Raw genomic sequence first — 19,747 nt, 5'->3', positions numbered from 1 at the left:
TGACTCAGCCAGCCTCATGGAGTCATGTAAAGTAAGCATGACCGACGTCCACGGGCCTTCCGTGGTGGTGGGGAGGGAGGAACAGTTCTCCAACCAAGGGGCTTGGTCTCAGAGCTGCCCCCAAAGGTATTTTCTACAGGTGGAAAATGACCTGCTGCTAATTCGGAGTACTTTTTTAGCACCTTGGTTATCTTCTTCCTATCTCGTCTGCTCATCATTTCAACAATTCTGCATTATACACTTGAAGGTTGGAATCTGGATGAGAAAGGAAACAAAGCGAGGCAAGATAGCAATTTTAGCTCTAAGATTATCTGCAGAATAGAGTCTGCAGACACATCCAGACTGCCGCGAATGTTCTTTCTCCATCCGTGTGCTTGACCTTCACGTTGGAGAAGAGACACACAAGTCCTGTTTGTGGCATGGAGGAGCGCAAAGGCACCTCTTCCCCCTCAAGAGTGGCCTTGTAGCACGCAACCCACAGACGGAAGGCACAAACGGGAGAGGCTATAAACTGTGCGCAAAGGAAGAAAGGCAGGGTGGAAAGGTTAGAAATGAAAAAGGATCTGATAGCAGGAAAGCTGGTTCCAATTAATGAGACAATGCGAGCCTTGACATACTTGATGGATGTCAGTGGTTAAGTGCTAGCTGGACCTTCTGAGATTACAACCTCCATTCAAACCTCAGCTCTGGATGGCAACCTGAAACCCAAGGCCATGGGCGGCTGCGAGCATCTGTGGGCCCAGCATGGATTAGTGCCGCGGCCTTGGGGGACCCTGGCAGGCAGCTACTTCCTCCCCTTGTACCAGTTACCCTGAAGCCAGGTGGGCTCTGGGGGGGGCGACAACAATACCAAGTAATTAAGATAGAATGTCCTTGGCTGTGTCTAAGGCACGTTCTTTTATGACAAGAACAAAGGGTTCGTTGATGAACTAATTTTTGGTGGGCAAAACGGCAGCATCTATTATTAAATGAATGCTTGCGGTTTTTGTTTGTTTGTTTTTCAATAGCCCCGTTATAATTTCAGTTCAGATACTCCAAAGCTCATGTTCCCTAATTTATTATCGCTTGCTGCGGTCCTCTGGGATACAGTAATTGAATTTTACTGGCGTCATTACCATATCCTCAAACAAGCGAGTGTTCTGAGCTAAATCAGTCAAAGCCTGTTCGCGGGCCCACAGGAGATGTGCCCAGAGCGGAAGTCGATCTCAGCCTGGAACGGCGGGCGTGTGTCCCTGGCCCAGGGAGCTTGGCCACTGCTTCGTGCAAACCAGGCTTCATGCAGTCAGTTCCAAGGGAGCAGTAGAAGCACAGGGGTACTTGAAGAACAGAAAACAAAAATGTGAGGCTCCAAAGAGATTGCCCCCCCCCCAAATAACCCGATTGTAATCCCACTGCAGTCAAAAATAGACAGGCTTCTGAGGGATGGGACCTACATACTTGGTTGAGAACCAGGAAATTCCACAAGGAGATGTTAAAATTCCATCTTTAAAAAAAACCAACCAAACAACAACAACAAGAAAAAAACCCAGATGGACAGTCTACATCCTCTTCTTCTTACGTCCAAAACAGGAAAATAAAATCATAATTTTAGACTCATGTTAGGGCTACACGGATGCACAGAGATCCTCTGAATCCAGTCTCCCCATTTTACACCAGAGGCTCAAAGGAGTAAAATGAATTCTTACCTCCATGTGATATTTAGTATCTTTAAAAAAATTCACATTCTCCAAAGATGTACCCTCAAATACTTAGGGAAGCAGCAAGGCAGAGTGAAAAGAATACAGAGGGCATACACATGGGGTCATGCAGGATTCCTGCGAGCCCCCGGGGAAAAGTCACTGAACTCTGGGCCTTGACTGCTGCATCTAGAAAATGGGAATAATAATATGGGCTTCTGTGAGGACTGAGATAACATATACCAGTATCTAACAAGGCACTTGGCACCCAGTCTTAACTGAATTTCATCCTACCTTGGCATTTGTCAAGGAAATAGATAACGTGCTTTGACCTATTGCAGACAATTAGGCAGCTAAGTGGCTGAAATGGTGGGATGCTTCTGCAGCAGCCGCTCCTTCTCTGATAGTTCCCACCATATTTGAGAAAATAGAAAAGGAGAAAGGCCCCTCCGGTAAGCCCACCTGTATTTCTGAAGGCATTAGGCCAAGGACTTTGGGTAGTTTTTTTCTGGGCAGCTAAATTTCCCATACCACCGGGAGTTTGCAAAAGCTTTGGGGACTTAGGTCCTCTTTGACCCATAGATCAGATTTCAACTCAGATACTGCCAGTGTCCTCAAAAAGATGACCGTCCCCACACACGATGAAGAAATCCTACCACCTTGCCCCCCAGGCTTCACTTTCCCATGCCTTGATTCTTTGCTAGAAAAAAAAATGAGCTGTACTACCATTTCTTCTCTTGGTTTCATGTCCTTTCCTGTTTCCTTGAATTAATAAGAAGATTCCCCCAACTGAATCAACTGGATTCTGAATTCCATTATGGGCTGAACTGTGTTGTCTCCCCATTGTACAAACTCAGATGTCGAAGTCCTAAATCCCAGTACCTCGGAATGTGGCATTATTTGGAAATAAGGCCATTGCAGATGGAATGATTGTTACATGGGGTCATCACAAAGTGGGTCCCTGCTCCAGGATAACTGGTGTCCTCATAAAAGGGGGAAATCTGGACACACATGGGTGCACAGGGAGAGCACCGCAAAAAGATGAAGGCAGAGCTGGGGCCGATGGGTCTATAAACCAAGGAATGTCAAAGATGGCCAGAAAACCACAAGAAGCTAGGAGAGAGGCATGGAGCCTGCTGACACCTTGACCTTGGACTTCTAGCCGCCAGAACTGTGAGACCTACATTTCTGCTTGAGCCAACTCCTGCTACTCTGCCCCAGCAGCCTGAGCAAACTAAATGGCAGCCACTTCTTTCTGGAAACAAAGCCTCTCTCATCTTCTTAACCTTGTCCCAGGATTGCTGTGGACAGAGCCGTTGGCCCCTCCCTCTTGCACCGCCCTCCCCACAACAGCTTCCACGGGGGCTCTGCTTCACTATCATCCAAGCAGGCTTGATGCTGTCTGTGAACTCAGGTCCCAAAATTTGCCTGGAAACTCCAGTCCAGAGAGCAGTTAGCACCATGCTGGGGTGGGGGGTTGGGCAGAAGACAGCAGGAGCATCATCCAAGGTCACATCCCTCACCTCTGGCCTCCCCTAATCTGACAGCAATCATAGCCTGGGAGATGATAAAACAGATTGTCTTTGTTTTTCAGCCTTATTCAGCTCCCTTATAAGGAAAAACTATGCCCCTTGAAGTCTTGCAGATCAGGGTGCTGTTACAAATCTGAGCTCGCAGATGAGAGACTGAGGTCATCTTCCCTTCTCAGTATAAATAGAAAGAAGTTAAAAGTGGAAAGAAAATGTAAGAAATGAAACATTCTTGCTCTCTCTCTCTCTCTCTTTCTCTGTCTCTGTCTCTCTGTCTCTCTCTCTCTCTCCCTCTCTCATACACACACACACACACACACACACACACACACACACACACACCACCTATAAACACAAATTCTTTTCCACTGGATTGGGCCTCCTTTTATGGATGGATATTCACAAGAATAGATGTATTGGTTTCTGTCCCCTGGGGTAATGATGATAAATACGCCAAGGTCAGTGGCTTCATCAGCCATTGAGACTGCCTACTCTGGCAACGGCAGATAATCATTTACCTGGTGGGTCTAGTTGCCTATACTTCAATTCATGCCTCACAGTGTCACTGAAATGTTTCTTATCTCTCCAAAACACTTGTCTTATTGTGTCTTTCTGGTACAGAAAGAAATTCATAAATTATTGCTGTGCCTGGGGTTTAAAAAAAAAAATCTTGGTCACGGCTCTGTGGGGGAAGAAGTTACTGAAGAATGGAGATGAGGTGGAAAATAAAGTTACCAGCGTGTATACAACAATATTCTGTTCCATGTCCTAGAAAGTAAAAACTCAAGTTTTGGTAGACCCAAAAGATCTGTGATGAAAAATTCTTCCTATTGTAACACTCTTCCTAATAGTACTAATGCTTAATTAAAAAAAAAAATCTATGGGGCGCCTGGGTAGCTCAGTCGGTTTAGTGTCCGACTTCGGCTCAGGTCATGATCTCAGAATTCGTGGGTTCGAGCCTGGCGTCGGGCTCTGTGCTGACAGCTTAGAGTCTGGAGCCTCCTTTGGATTCTGTGTCTCCCTTTCTCTCTGCCCAACCCCCCCCCCCCGTCTCTCTCTCTCTCTCTCTCTCTCTCTCAAAATAAACAAACGTTAAAAAAAAAGTTAAAAAAAAATCTACTAGCATTTATTGAGAACCTACTATGTGAAATGCCCTATGCTAGGTGATAGGACTACCGTCATAAGTGATACATAATTCTAGATTTATTCTCAGCAACATGAAATCTATAAAGAGTACCTGAGGGGAAAAATACGTTTACTTTCCCAAACGTTCACTTTTTGGGAAGCGTATTCCTAGAACAGAGATAGAAAAAGTGGAGTCATGTCATACCTCCTTCTTACATCAGTTTCCCACTGTTGTTTTGTAAATGGATATTGGAGTGGAATTATATTAAATGAATTGCCCCAATACACAGGTTCATATCGCTTATGTGAACAGAGTCTAGCGTGCATGTCTGGGTGGGAAAAGGTTGAACAGCTGTCTTGCAGCATTCACCAATAAGCAGGTAGCCAGGGACTCAACCATAAGCTAGCCGGGCCCTGTGGAAACACAAGGAGAAATACCAGCGGAGATTCTTGTCCTAAGGGAGCTTGTAAACCAGTGGAAAGGACTGACCCCAGAGCACACCACAGTGACCCAAGACAGAGTGAAGCGTTTGTGTCTGTGGGATGGACTGCCAGTGGCTCATCAAATATTTAAAGATGAATGGATATTGCCCTTGATGTATGCCCCCAACACAGGTTGAGAAAAACAGGCCAAAAAAAAAGGCCAAACTACTTCGAGATGATTTTTAAAGTGTGGTATCGGGGGAAAAAAGAGAAATATTCACAAGCACAAGCCCCTGATGTTTTTACCAGTCGTCATGTGTGTGCACACGAGGCCGGGCGGGGCCGGCGGCCCGGGTCAGGATGGTCAGCAAGGGCTCTGGAGCCGGCACCCACTCTAACACCTCCCCATTGGGGAATCTGGGTCAAAGATCACAGCTTCTCTGTGCCTCAGTTTCATTGGCTCTAATGGGGGGATAGTAACAGGACCTACCTCAGAGGGTTATTATGAGGACTGAAGACTTCGTGTGAGGAGTGCTCCTAAAGTAGTGCCTGACACAAAATACGTGCTTGTAAGAATCTGTTAAATTAACTAAATTAAACACCCTGTGTCCCCAAATACTCAATACTTGGGTCTTACATACTCATTTCATGTCATGCCACTTTAAGTCTTTACGTAAATGAAATTATATATATATAAAAATATATTCTCCAATACAGCATCTCCCTCCTCTAAGTTGTTCCATGTTGCCAGTTAATAATACCTTTGATGTAGGCAATATGAACATTAAGTATTTTTATCTTCTCGGTGGCCATGAGCTATTTTTTGTCTCCAAAATTGTGAGACCTGGTGATTATTATACGGTTTTGGGTTTGCACAGTCTTTCCCAGGAGCAAGGCATCGTTCTACAAAACACAAATCCTACTGTAGATAATTCCTTGTGCTCCTCTTCCACCAGTTTGGTTGCGGATTGAGCATTTGTTTCCAGTTCAACATGAACAATAGAAGGTCATCGCCTTTTACAAGAGAGGGTTCCTTTCTAAGCAAATGCAGTGTAGAGAAAGCTGTCTAATTGAGAATTCATGATACCATGATTGGTGATGTTCTCACGCTGACGCTAAGAGCCCCAATCACAGGACTTTAAAAAGTGTACGTTTCTGGGGAGCTTGGGTGGCTCCGTGGGTTAGGCGTCCATCTTTGGCTCAGGTCATGATCTCACGGTTGGTGAGTTTGAGCGCCTAGTCAGGCTCTGTGCTGACAGCTCAGAGCCTGGGGCGTGCTTTGGATTCTGTGTCTCCCTCTCTCTCTGCCCCTCCCCTGCTTGCGCTCTGTTCCTCTCTCTCTCTTGAAAAATAAATAAACATTAAAAAAAAAAAAGTACACAGTTCTGTAACCTGCTTCACTTGAACTCTTTCAGATGTCACCCAAATGTAATCTATTCACAGAGCTGTTCATTACAAATGAAGTCTCTCATTAATTTTATTTGGATAGGGGTCGCTGTGTTTTACACCATGTTGAAGAGAAAAGAGTTAAGTAAAAAGCGAATGGGTGCTCATTTGCACATGCATTAGCATAAACTATTACACAAATTTAACTTGAGAACATCTGTCTATGTGTGCAAAAGCTCCAAAAACAAGTCTGTTGAATCAAGAGAACTTCTTACTTACTATGCATAATAAATGCTTCTGAAAAGAAATCATTTTAAACGTTAAGGTTAAACATACTATTTGGCACATCAATTTATGACCTACAAACCTTACAAGACAAAGAGGCACACAAAAGAAACAACCTATTGTTTAAAGATAAAGCAATCAATAAAACTAGACTCAGAGATGATGAAGATGTAACTATTAGAAAGGGACTTTAATTCAATGAATGATAATATATTAAAAGATCTAGTGGAAAGCTACACATCATGCATGAACAGATATAGAATATCAACAGAGAGTTATACATGTTTTTAAAAAGAAATGGAAGAAATGCTAGGGAAAAAAAACCATATTAGAGACGAGAAATTCTTTAAAGGGATAATTAGCAGATGGAACCAGTTGGGAAAATGTCAGTAAATATAAAGATAGGCCAATATAAGTCATCTAAGCTGAATTACAAAGATTTTTAAAGTGTCAAAGAAAAACAGAGGGAGGCACAGCATCCAAAGCAGGCTCCAGGCTCTGAGCTGTCAGCACAGAGCCCAACGCCAGGCTCGAACTCACCAACCAGGAGATCATAACCTGAGCTGAAGTCGGATACTTAAGCGCCTGAGCCACCCAGGTGGCCCATGGGACAGTTGATATATTTTAAATATGGATTGTGGATTGGAAAATAGCATTTTGTTGGTGCTAAAATTTTTCCTTGATAATTGCACTAGGTTTATTTAAGAGAATGTCCTTGTTCTTAGGAGGTATAAGTGAAATACTTAGGGGCAAAGAAACATGATGGCTGCAGTTCACTCTCAAATAGTTGAGAGAGACAAAAATAACGCAAACGGGGCAAAACATTAACAATTAGTGAAGCTGGTTAAAGGGTACACAGAAATCTTTTGAAAGAGTCTGGCAACCGTTTTTAAGTTGAAAATTAGAAGTTATTTAAGACATATTTTTTAGTTATCCCACTTTGGGTTTCTTTGTTTTTTCCATCATGACAAATGTACTCTTTATTTATTTATTTATTTATTTTTTTTTCAACGTTTTTTATTTATTTTTGGGACAGAGAGAGACAGAGCATGAACGGGGGAGGGGCAGCGAGAGAGGGAGACACAGAATCGGAAACAGGCTCCAGGCTCTGAGCCATCAGCCCAGAGCCTGACGCGAGCCTGACATGGGGCTCGAACTCACGGAGGGCAAGATCGTGACCTGGCTGAAGTCGGACGCTTAACCGACTGCGCCACCCAGGCGCCCCACAAATGTACTCTTTAATCTCCATCCCCTATTTCAACCATCCCCCCTGCTCTCTTTCCTCCTTTTTCCCCCTTTGCTCATTATTTCATTTCTTAAATTCCACATGTGAATCAAATCATATGGTATTTGTCTTTCTCTGACTTACTTCACTTAGCATTATACCCTCTAGTTTCATCCATGTTGTTGCAAATGGCAAGATTTCATTCATCTTTATGGCTGAGTAATAGTCCGTTGAATGTATAAACCACAGCTTCTTTTCCATTCGTCTGTGATGGACACTTGGGCTGCTTCCATGATTTCGCTTTTGTAGATAATGTTGCAGTAAACACGGGTGTGCATGCCTCGCTTTGAATTAGTGTTTTCGTATTTTGGGGGTAAATACCCAGTAGTATGATTACTGGATTGTAGGGTAGTTCTATTTTTAACTTTTTGAGGAAACTGCATACCGTCTTCCACACTGGCTGCACCACTTTGCATTTCTATGAACAATGCAAGAGGGTTTCTTTTTCTCCACATCCTCACCAACACTAGTTTCTCGTGTTTTGAATTTTAACCGTCTGACAGTTGTGAAGTGACACCTCATTGTAGTTTTGCTTTGCGTATCACTCTGATGATGAGTGATGTTGAGCATCTTTTCAAGTATCTGTTGGCCTTACATAAAATTGTAAGTTTTGTTTATAGACCCAATAAGAGAGAAGGTAATAATGAGCAACACAACACGATACAAGGAGGAATACCTGAGTAGAATTGAGCATAAGGCAAAAACAAAAAAGCTACGTTTGTGTGTGTATTCAGCAGTCGAAATAAAAATAAGATAATATGACTCAATGAGGCATGTGAAGGCAGTAAGAGTACATAAATAAGAACTTCCAAGAAGCAAACCATATTCTCAGAGCAAGCCATGTTTTTCTTTAGCACACGGAAGAATGCCGTAGAGTCTAAGAGTACCAGAGTCTTTCACAGTAAAAGAAGGGAAGAGGCTGACGTCTCCTGAAGTGAGCCCAGAGCAGATGGGGGTCAGGGGTTATACTCAGCCCAGGGAGATACTGAGTTTACAGATAGACTTGGCCATTTCTTCGTTGTGGAGCCCTTCCTGAGAAAGCAGGAGTAGTAAGTGGGCAGAGGTAAGACACCTACATAGGTTTATTTTTAATATATGGTATGTTCTCCCAAAGAAGAAATAGAAACTGTACCTATGTAGCATCGGAGCGAAAACCACTCTGAATAGCCAGAAAATCTCAAACTAAAATTGTTAAAAACAAAACAAAACAAAACAAACTTCGGCACACCTTCACCTTTAACCAGGCAAAGCTACCGTAGAGAACAATACAAATGGAATGTTAGGTGTGGTCACCAACTGAAAGGACCAAACGTTGCCCCAGGGATAAAGTGGGTAATTTATGGCACTGAGAAAAGGGGTGGGGTCCCAGGAGGCTGATCTGGGCAGATAAAGAGCACGGTTGATCTCTATTATTTGCAGATTGTATATTTGTGAAAGCTCCTACTCGCCAAAGTTAATTTGTGAGCCCAGAATCAATACTCTGCAGTATGTTCGTGGCCATTTGGGGACACAGGCAGCGCCATGGAAAATTTGAGTTACCCAGGCATTCCCCCTGCTGAGGCTGAATGAGGCAATGTTTCACCTGCTTGTTTCAGCTTTCCCACTGTAAACAAGTGTGCTTTTCACAGTCTGTTTAGTGCCACATTTCTCACACTTTCTTACTTTGTGTGTGTGTGTGATTTTGCTGTTTAAAAGGGCCCCCAAACATAGCGCTGAAATGCTGTCTAGAGTTCCTCAGTGAAGGACGGCAGTGATGTGTCTAAGAAGGCATGTGTGTTAGGTAAACTTCATTCAGGCATGAGTTACAGGGCTGTTGGCCGTGAATTCAATGTTCACGAATCAACCATATATATTAAATAAGGTGTCTTTATATGTTTAAAGTGTATTTATTTGAGTGAGAGAGCACCTGAAAGCAGGAGCAGGGTAGAGGCAGAGAAGACAGGTAGGTCGAATCCCAAGCAGGTTCCTCCGTGCTGTCAGCGCAGAGCCTAATGCGGGGCTTGATCCCACAAATGGGGGGATCATGACCTGAGCAAAAACCAAGAGTCGGATGCTTAACCGACAGAGCCACTCAGGCGTTTTTAAACTGAAATGAGCCTCAAATAAGGTTCTGTATTGAGAAGTTGAGGAAAACGTGACCAGATACTTACAGGAACCCAAACGTGAATTTCCCCCAGAGCAAGGGTTCCAAATTTGTTCTTTCCAGGTTTGCTGTGACCTTATACAACACAACTTGTGTGAGTAGGAATTGACTGTTAGAAGGAAACACATCCTACTCACAGTGGTAGTTGGTTTTGAGGACCGAGTAGGGGAAGGAGCTAGCACTATGAAGCTTTGGTCAATTTGAAAAAAAAAAATGTTACGGATTTAGAGTCACAAGACACTGTTGTTGGAAATGCTGGCGCATGACAATTTATTTCCGTCTGGCACCTGATGCCATGTCACAGCCAGATTATAAAGCCACATTTCTGTGCCAGTAAGGAGTGACCACCTGTAGCTTAAAATCCCTCAAATGGATGTAATGAGATATTTAGCTATTCTGCCCCAAGACAAAGCAACCAGGTTAACAGGAAGCTGTATTTCCCCCCTAATGATTTCAACAATAATGTAAGTATAATCTCCAAATCCCTCAGTCTCCCATGTAAGATGAGTAGTATTTGCCACATGATAAGGATGAAGTGACCTGAAATCCCTAAGGGGGGGGGGGGGGGAAGCATTTGTTCATGCAAAGTATTCTTTTAAGTAAACTAAGTAAAAGGACACTGGGAGATGCTGTCATTCAGTTAACGAGAAGCAACGCCATTTACACAGCCGTAGCTCCGGTCTAAAAGATGAATGAACTTACGCCAAGAGTTTAATAAATATACAAAAGTTTGCTCAAATACTAGTATATTCACCTTTTTTTTAATAATGAGAAAGAAAAAAATAATGAAATAATGAAAACTATTTCAAGAGCTGTCCTTCCATATTAAATTACAGAAGAGCCTCGACGAACCAGAACAAAGGGAAGGGTCACGGATTTTCATCATCTACATTTTCTGATTGGTTAGGGCTTAAGCAGAAATGTCTTGTCCAGCAGTGACATTCCTACAATGTATCGTACAATACTTGGTTGCCCGGGCATAAAATGCTGCTACTAATAATACATCTAATATTTTTGAACATCCGCCTTAGAACTGGTGCTGTCCAATGCTTTTTTACTCACTTATTCCTCAAAGTGGCAAAGTGAAGTCAGGACTCTGGACTCAGGACCCATTTTCACTGACGCAGAAACGGAGGCACAAAGAGATGACGTAGAACAAATGCAGTCCCAGGTGACTGAAATGCTTTCAATGCTTTCTAAAATCCTACTGAACTTCAATGATGCTATAATTCTCTGGGACAGTGAAGGTACAACAGTGAGTTGAAATCTGTTTCCATCCTGGGTCATGGTGTCGACTTTAGTAAATTTCTGGCATTAGAATGCTTCATCGTCATTTGTTTCCAAGTTTCAGAGGAAGATTGGGAAGTGGCTAAGTACCAATACCAAGTAATACCAGTTATCTCTTTTTTTTTTTTTTTTTTTTATTTTTTTTTCAACGTTTATTTATTTTTGGGACAGAGAGAGACAGAGCATGAACGGGGGAGGGGCAGAGAGAGAGGGAGACACAGAATCGGAAACAGGCTCCAGGCTCCGAGCCATCAGCCCAGAGCCCGACGCGGGGCTCGAACTCGCGGACCGCGAGATCGTGACCTGGCTGAAGTCGGACGCTTAACCGACTGCGCCACCCAGGCGCCCCACCAGTTATCTCTTTTAATGGTTTCTTACTATAGGATAGCTGCCCACATTGCTGTACTTCCGGTAAAAACCAGGCCTTTGCAAATTAGGGGAGAGGGCTTTGATCTCGTGCCACTTATTACCGGGCAGTGTATGGCACAATGATCTGCCTTATGAAAGTAATATGCTTACAGGTTGGGCTGAGGGTCCAACCACATTCCAGACGGCTTCAATGGCTCTTTAAATGAACACTCCTACCTCATGCGAAGTTTAGTCTTTTTTCTTTAGGAAGCTTACCTTTTCATAAACTTTGTAATGACAAAAATGACCTCCAGTTCAAGATAGCTCCTTCTTATCATTGACCATGGGAGTCAAAGGGCTTGACTTTTAATTCCAATTCCTTTAAACAGCTGAGGCCTGCTGAGACCCAATCATCTTGCTGTCACTGGTATATTAACAGCGTTTTCATATCACAGCTCACCATTGCTTTTACAGTCATCTTATTGTTTCTCTGGGCACCAAGTCACCTATCTATTCCTGAAAAACAGAGTTTGTACGCTACCGTAGAAATGGCAATTAAAAACCACTGAACGAGGACAGATAGACTTCAAGCTCATGTTTCATTGTCATCGATCACAACTGCTGTAGAAAACCACAGCGGATCATTATGAAAGCGTATAAAATATTTGGAAACTCCGACCATAAAACATCTCCATTAGCAAGTGGGTTTATTGACATAACTGAACATAACAACATATAACATTTATTCATTTCCCACCGAAAGACTTTCCAGTCGAACTGTTTTCACATAGCTTTTACTGTTTTTCCGTGAAGTATTTTCAGTGATGTTCTGCTACGAAAGGGTGGGTGGTGGGAAGGTCCAGAGGTCTTTTCCAGACTTTCAGTGGGGCTCAATATTTCACTGCTGTGCAAAGGAACAGCTAAAAGATGCCATCACTGTACAAATGAACAAAACTAGGGGAACCAGGGGTACAAAATAGCCCGGAGGTTGCAAAACAGAGTGAACGACTCCTCTCCTGCGTACTAATAGGCTCGGGATCGGTCACAAGCCTCGGCAGCAGAGTAAGAATGACAGCCTCTTTCCTGTGGTTGGTCAAGTTTGGGCCCCACAGATACGACTATCAGAGAAGCAGCTGTACTTTAAGTGGTCTGGACATTCACTCATCTGAACATGAACAGAGATCAGTTCATTTAGATGCCTGGGTCCCTGCTCAGCTGCTGGGCCAAGGGCAGGTTTGGCTCAACGGACCAAACATAAAAGGAGAGCCCTGGGGAAGGACCCCCGGTCTAGGATAGATTCCCTGAGTCATCAGGACCATCAGGGGCGTAAGGCCCTAAATAGAAGATTCGCTGTTAGCCTTAGCACCATTGTAGTCGCCTCCACGGCACCCCACTGCCAATAAATCCATAACCATGGACAGTATAACCGTGCAGATCTTCTCTGGAACCGCTTTTTTAGACCACACACAAAACTGCTAATGTAAACCAAAGCACTACGGTTAGCGATAAACATGTACTTCATAAATATCAGGGGACCAAAGTGTCCCAAATAGTTGAAAACGACGGAGGAGCAAATAAAGGAGCCTAATTCTAAATTTAAAGCAAAACAACATTTTAAAAGAAATACTGCAATTAGTAACTAAACGATAAGATTTAATAACGTGGTACAACACTGGGTAGTGGAGGGATTAACTCGCAAAATATATAATTATTTCACAGTGAGGTTTAAGTACTCCTAACAACCTTCTGGCTTTAGTAGAAACAGACAACCACTGATGTATACTTTTTCACATTTTTCCCGATAATTTCTTCCTCTCTATTTTATATAGAGTAAGACATTGCTGTGATTGAGCGTCACACTATCAATTGACCATCACCTTTTGCTTCCTTGCTATTAGGAAATTACCTTTATCACTTAACTGTGCAACCCCAGAGAAGCAGGGCACCCTCAACTGCGTGTCACTGATAAAAACACAAGAAGTACCACATCGTATTCATTCCAATCTGGACACATTGTCAGAGATGCGGTTAAGTGAACTAGAAGGCTGCCCTTCCCTGCGGGGTCATTGGTTACGCACGCGTTAGTTAACATTCTTTTATCAAGTTCTGGCACTGAAATTTCCTTCTGCATATACAGGTTCAGAAAAACAAAATTAAAAAGCCACAGGAACAACCCTGACAGAGAAGTCTTGCGTGCAGCCTTCTCCTGAGAAAGTAGGTCACCTTAGTTAACCCCAAGGTCAGCGAATGTTTTTGCGGTGTTAATGTTAAAAAGAAAATACTAGTTGAACCACTCAGCTCAACTAAAACAGTCCTTGAGTTTATTGTCAGTTTGTTACATGGCAGAGATCTTCACATTCCTGAAAGAAAAAAAAAATAGCGTCTCTGATTATTTAAACATTAAATTATCCTGAATGTTCTATTAACCAACATGAAAGAGTTCCTTGGTGAGTGTGTTAAACTTTACCACCTGTTTACAACATCACCTTCTTGGCCGAGACCGCCAGGCCAGTGCAGTCAAGTTGCCAAGCCTCCTTTGTAATACTAAATAAGTTCCTTTTTTCCTTAAATAGAACAAAACTCTCGTTTCACATTGAACAAACAAAGAGCATGCACCCGAATCTCTTTCTGGCCACACTGGGGGCAAAAGCACCCTTTTCTACCCCAAAGGGGGACAGGCTCTTGTATCGCAGTGCTACAAAGGCCATTGCCACAGCTGTGCCAAGGTCTCCCTGTAGAAGGCGGCTTCCCCCCGTCTGAGCTCCATCATCCATTTGTCCCCTACTCTTGGCCTTGACCAAGTACCACCCATTCACTTCATGAGCGGGTACTGGGAACTGGGGGTGGCGAGGGGTTGCCACAAAAGGGGGAAAGGAGAAACTCTGATAAAATGAGATCTCCCCTTGAGGCGGGTTGAGGGGTTCCGTGGAAAGTGGCTCCTCAAGGCCAAAGAGAAGGTTTCCACAACCTCGGAGGCTCTGGATCTAGTCAGCAAATCGCTGCAGAAGATGATCTTCCCGTCTCAAGCTGCCACCTGTGCCGCCGCCGCCGCCGCTGTCCATGAAGCGGTCGCAGGGGAACTCGATGAGGTCCGCCTCGCTGAGAGCACACACGGTGGTGCGCGGACGGTGGGACTGGAATCCAGAGAAGTCGGCGGACACCCCGGTGCCCATAGAGCGCAGGGGACGTCGGGTGGAATACATGTGTCTAACATGCACAGGGGCCCCACCCTTCCGCCTAGCCCGCAGCTTCCTCCGCAGCCAGCGTGACGCCCAGGCCGCCAAGGCCAGGAGCACCAGCAGTGCGTTGACGGCCAGCAAGACCAAGGTCAGCAGCTGGTAATCTACGCTGCTCCGGCTCCCAGGCTCTGGCAGGGTGACCAGCCCAGCGCAATGGTCACGGGGGGCCACCGGGCAGACCCGACCCCCGAGGACCCCCTCGACGCACACCAGGTAGGGTGTGTCTCCGCGCAGCTCGCGCAATGTGGCCGAGTCGCTGCGCTCTGGCAGGTAGACAAAGCGGTGGAACTTAGGCTGCTGGCCAAAGCGGTCGAAGAGCAGACGAAAGCGCGCGCCGCCCAGCGGCGGGGGGCTGCGGTGCTGGCGCACGGCCCAGCGCACCGAGGCGCTGTCGGCGCCCACCGCCTCCACCGTCAGGTTGCACAGGATGAACTTGTTGAAGTCGCACGGGTCAGACACCAGCGGCGGCAGGCCGACCCCGCCGTCGGACTGGGCGGTGCTCTCCTGCTGCTGCGCTGCCAGACGCTGCTTTGCCGCGCGCTGCCAGGGGTCGCCAGCGGACGATGGCGCAGAGACGGGTGCGGCCGTCGGGGTGGGCTCCGCATGGGCAGCATCCGCAGGAGTCGGAGGTCCCCGTTCGGGCTTCTGAAGCAGGTCCAGAGGGTGTGGCGCCGGGTCCGCGTTAGCAGCGGCGGAGGGGCCCGGCTGCTGGAGGCCCGGGCCCCGTCGGCTCAGCCTCAGAGCGCTGCGGTTGCCCAAAAGCTCCCTGGCGGCCCCATCCCAGACCACCCCAGGCAGAAATCGCCCGCGCTGCTGTGGCTGCGGCTGTGGCTGCGGCTGCGGCTGCGGCGGCAGCTCCTCCGCGAGGCCACCTGCAGGGGGCGCCACCTCCTCCCCGGCGGCTGTGGGCAAGGGCCTCCGCAGCCCTTCCACGGTCGGGGAAACTGAGGACGAGGGACTCGCACAAGACCCGTTCTGCAGCTGCTGGTCATCCAGGTAATCCAGGTACTTGCCCCGCAAGGCCGGGGGGTGGCGACACTGCACGAAGACCGTGAGAAGACGGCCTTGTGAGTGCCAGTCGCCCATCCAGCGCTTCAGGCCCCGCAGACGGCAGTCACAGGTCCAGCCATTGCCGTCTAGATCCAGCCGGTAGAGGGCCGGGCTGGCAGCGAAGATGTCCCCGGAGAGAGCGCTGAGCGCGTTGTCGCGCAGGCTGAGCTCGCGCAGCCGGCCCAGGTGGCCAAAGGTAGTGGGGTGCAGAGCTGACAGCGCGTTCCCGCTAAGGTCCAGCGCCTCCAGGCTGTGCAGAGGCTCCAGCAGCTCCACGGGCAGTTGGCTCAGCCGATTCCCCTCCAGGCGCAGCTCGCGTAGGGCCTCCAACCCCCAAAAGGCCTCCGGCGCGAGGTGTGAGAGCTGGTTGCCCCTGAGGGAGAGTAGGCCGAGACGAGGCAGGTGCTGGAAGACGCGCGGCCCGAGGTGCTGGAGGCTGTTGGCCGAGAGGATGAGGGTGGAGAGGGAGCGCAGCGGTGCGAAGGTGGCTGCATGGCGCAGGGAGGGCTGCAGCTCGTTGGCAGAGAGGTTGAGGAAGCGCAGTTTGCCCAACTGGGCAAAGGCGTTCTTGCCCAGAAAGCGGATCCGGTTGGACTCCAGATGTAGGTAAAGCAAGTTGCCCAAGGGGGCGAAGACCGCGTCCGGCAGCGCCCCCAGGGCGTTCCCGTCCAGCCTCAGCTTGACCAGACTCTCCAGGCCCTCGAAGGAGCCGCGGCTTAGGCGGCCGATCTCGTTCCCGTTGGCGTAGAGGATGCGCAGCTTGCGCAGCGGGGCCAGAGTGCCCGGGACGAGCGCCTGCAGGAGGTTGTTCCCCAGGTAGAGCTCCTCCAGCCGCGAGAGCTTCTCGAAGGTCTTGGGGTGCAGAGCGCGAATCTGGTTGTACTGCAGGTCCAGCCGTCTGAGCTGCCCCAGGCGGTGGAAGTCGAAGGCCGTGATGTTGGCTATGAAGTTGCCGCCGAGGCTGTAGGTGAGCACGTCCTGGGGGCTCGGCAGCGAGCTGGTCTTGGGCACTGCGCGGAGCCCCCTATTGGTGCACAGGAGGTGCTGGGGGTGCTGGCAGTCGCACCGCTCTGGGCACACGGGCTGGGCCCGCGGCGGGAGCGCGAGGCAGCCGTACACCACGAGTAGGAAGCGCACGGCGCGGGCAGCCTCCATCGCCGCCCGTCCTGCGTGCTGCGGCCGGATCGTCCTCTTGGCCCGCCTGCTCTATGTCTCCTCTGCATTCCCCTTGGCCTGGCCAGAGTCGCTAAATGGCCTCTTTCGGACTCCGCAGCGCGGTCCAGCCCCTCCTCCGCCCTTTGTCCGGTGGCTGGCCCGGGTCTCTGCAGGCGGGTTCCCCCAGCCAAGTCAGGCGGCGCGGGGCGCTCCGGGAGCTCCGGGTGCTACTTGTTGCATTTCTGCACAAAACTGTTTCTCCGGGTGTGCGTCGGGGGGCGGAGGGAGGGAGGGAGTCAGACCTGAGCTTTTTGTTTGCAGCTGAGTCCGGAGAGCTGGATTCCCTGGCACGGATTCTCCCCGCCGAGCGGATTCCCCAGCTGCAGGCGGGAGCCCTTCCAAGAGCTCCTCGGGGCGCGGCTTGGCTGCTGTGCCCCGGCGGCTCCGGCCCCCGCAGCTCGCGCCTCCTGGCTCTCGGTCCCGGACCAGGAGCGCGGCCTCGGTGGAACAGCCGGGGGAGGAGCCGGGGGTGCGCAGGCTGCGTCCGGAAGGGACCCAAGTCGGCGAGTGGCGGGCAAACCGGGCGGAAATTCGTTCTTCCCACACTCTGCCCCCCGGGGATGCAGGCGGAGAAAGAGGAGACGGCGGAGGGAGGACAGACCCCGACAGGGGGAGGAGGAAACGCTAAGTGGCTCCGCGTCTGGTCAGCCCAAGCCGGGGACGCCGAGTGAGAAAAGTAGGGATTAAAAACAGCTGTACGGGTCGGCCCTGGACGCAGGGCTGGGGGCGGGGGTGGATTACCGGGCCAACAAACGGAATTTGCAGACAGAGACCTTTTTATTTTAGATGAGTACACCAGGCATTTCGGAGCATTGGGAGCACGGATGCTCTTACTCGTTTTTAAGTCCCTTGCTCTTCCAGGTGCCACCCTGCGGGGGAAGTTCAGGCAGCACGGACTGCGCAAACATTCTGTAAGACGTTTAGGGCAGCACCCCGTTGGCTACAAAGAGCTGTCGGTGGGCTAGAAGAGGCCAGGTCAGCCCCTTCTGAATGTTGGGTGTTTGGATTTTTGACGTGGCTGTCCAGGTAGCCCAGGAGAGGCATCGCCTCCTTTAGGGATCTGAACCGAGTATTCGCTTGGCCCTGCTGTAGGTCAGAGCCTGGAGAGTCTCAGAACTGGTTCTACCGCTGTGGAAGTGTTTCTGTCAGATTTTGGTGATTTAGTCCCATTAATCCTCCTCCAGTCGTACAGGCCTTGGGGTAGGCTCTGCACGTGTGCATATATATATGTATAAAACCTTCATTGACCCTCTGGTAACTGCTGCCTGCGGGGGTGGGGCCCAACCCCTTGATGCTTGGGACTTCTAGTGATCTTCAAAATCTTTAGACCCCAGACGTTCTTAGGCCTGGCTTAGTGGCGGGATGGGGGGCGGGGGGAGGGGGGGAATCTTAGCACTTATCAATATAGAATGGAGCATTTGTCACTAGCTCCTTTGAGGGCAGCCCCTGCTGAGAATGAGGGTGGGCAAGGAATAGCTGTTTTAGTATTTGTTCATGCAAACTGCCTTGCTAAAAATAAAGGCCTCTTCTCTCCCCCTCCCTGCCCCAAATGTTCAGAAAATGTGATTTTAAGGACCTACTGCGTGAAAAATTAAAGGAGACATATCCTCACCTCAAGAGGCTGACTAGTAGGGAGGGCATAGAAAGGTTGAGTAATAATAGAAGGCAGTAGTAAGAGAAAGCCGTTGAGGTGCAAGGTGATTTTTAGTAATGCCGGTGTTTGGCAGTGACTGAGTGCCTCATTTAGCCTCGTGTAGGCAATTGATAGAGACAAGTTCTGAATTTAAGGAAAGAGATCACTGGCTGCATGGTCAGCGAAGACTTCTGGGGAAGCAGGGTCCAGGGAGATGGGTGGAGGAGAGCTAGGGGGTGGTCAGTATGAAATGCCGCTTCGGGGCACAATGAACAGACCAAGTTTGTGCTGTGCTTTGAGTTTTCAAATAAAGGATGAATGTGGGAAACCAAGTTTCTGTCTTAACAAGATAAACCATAGATTGGTTTTTAGTTCTCGTTGTGAGAAATTTCTGAAACCTTTTTAGGTCTTGACTCTAGGCCTCTTTAGGAAGGTATGGCGGCCCTAGTGGGTGAAACCCCGGCTGGCACAGTGTAGCATATGCCTTCCTGTGTTGGGCCCCAGAAGCTGTTAGGAGGACTTTCAGAAGTCCTTGCTGGCAACCGAGGTTGTCCCGTTGTTTCAGAGGATAGCATGGTAAGAAGCTACTGGCTTTCGGGGTGCCTGGGTGGCTCAGTCGGTTGGGCGGCCGACTTCGGCTCAGGTCATGACCTTGTGGTCCGTGAGTTCGAGCCCCGCGTCGGGCTCTGTGCTGACAGCTCGGAGCCTGTTTCGGATTCTGTGTCTCCCTCTCTCTGCCCCTCCCCCATTCATGCTCTGTCTCTCTCTGTCTCAAAAATAAATAAATGCTAAAAAAAATTAAAAAAAAAAAAAAGAAGCTACTGGCTTTCAAAGGGAACCACTGCATCTAGCTGGGATGGAGCCATGACAGCATTTGCTTTGAGTCTATGGTGTGAGGACTGCACACACAGCCATCAGAGCAGAGAAGAGGTTGGAAGCTGAGAGAGGTGTAACACAGAAGAGGGAGATGCAGAGATCAGACCCCATCCCTTTGCATAAGCTTCCTCTCCTCCTGCATCTGCAGAAAACTTGCAGAATGAGGGCAGGCAGCGTCCCATCAGAGGACCTCTATAGTTGGACTAATCAGTCACTCCACTTGAAGTGTCTTTCCTTTAGAGGTGCC

The 19,747-nt window shown here is 48.1% G+C and overlaps 1 protein-coding gene across 2 annotated transcripts; it reads right to left on the bottom strand.

Annotated features, from left to right (window-relative positions):
* Nucleotides 1-12,177: 12,177 nt before the first annotated feature.
* On the bottom strand, nt 12,178-17,385 carry TRIL (TLR4 interactor with leucine rich repeats). 2 transcript variants are annotated; one of them, XR_005789301.1, is made up of 2 exons: nt 14,390-17,385; nt 12,178-13,847 (listed from the first exon to the last, which is right to left on the bottom strand). XR_005789301.1 is itself a non-coding variant. In XM_040472365.1 (2 exons), exon 1 carries the CDS (start codon nt 16,929-16,931, stop codon nt 14,472-14,474), a length of 2,460 nt encoding a protein of 819 aa, XP_040328299.1. In that variant the 5' UTR covers nt 16,932-17,384; the 3' UTR covers nt 12,178-13,847; nt 14,456-14,471. The 2 variants fall into 2 exon arrangements, 1 of the variants encoding a protein (XP_040328299.1); XM_040472365.1 differs by having other exon boundaries at nt 14,456-17,384.
* Nucleotides 17,386-19,747: the final 2,362 nt, after the last annotated feature.

Source organism: Herpailurus yagouaroundi, unplaced genomic scaffold (assembly GCF_014898765.1).
Source record: "Herpailurus yagouaroundi ecotype Mexico unplaced genomic scaffold, PumYag 100, whole genome shotgun sequence".
Lineage (NCBI taxonomy): Eukaryota > Metazoa > Chordata > Mammalia > Carnivora > Felidae > Herpailurus > Herpailurus yagouaroundi.
This window is presented reverse-complemented; position numbering and strand designations above follow the sequence as displayed.

What these genes read in the sequence shown, in the direction of transcription:
- TRIL (XM_040472365.1), bottom strand. Translation starts at nt 16,931, where the DNA reads ATGGAGGCTGCCCGCGCCGTGCGCTTCCTACTCGTGGTGTACGGCTGC.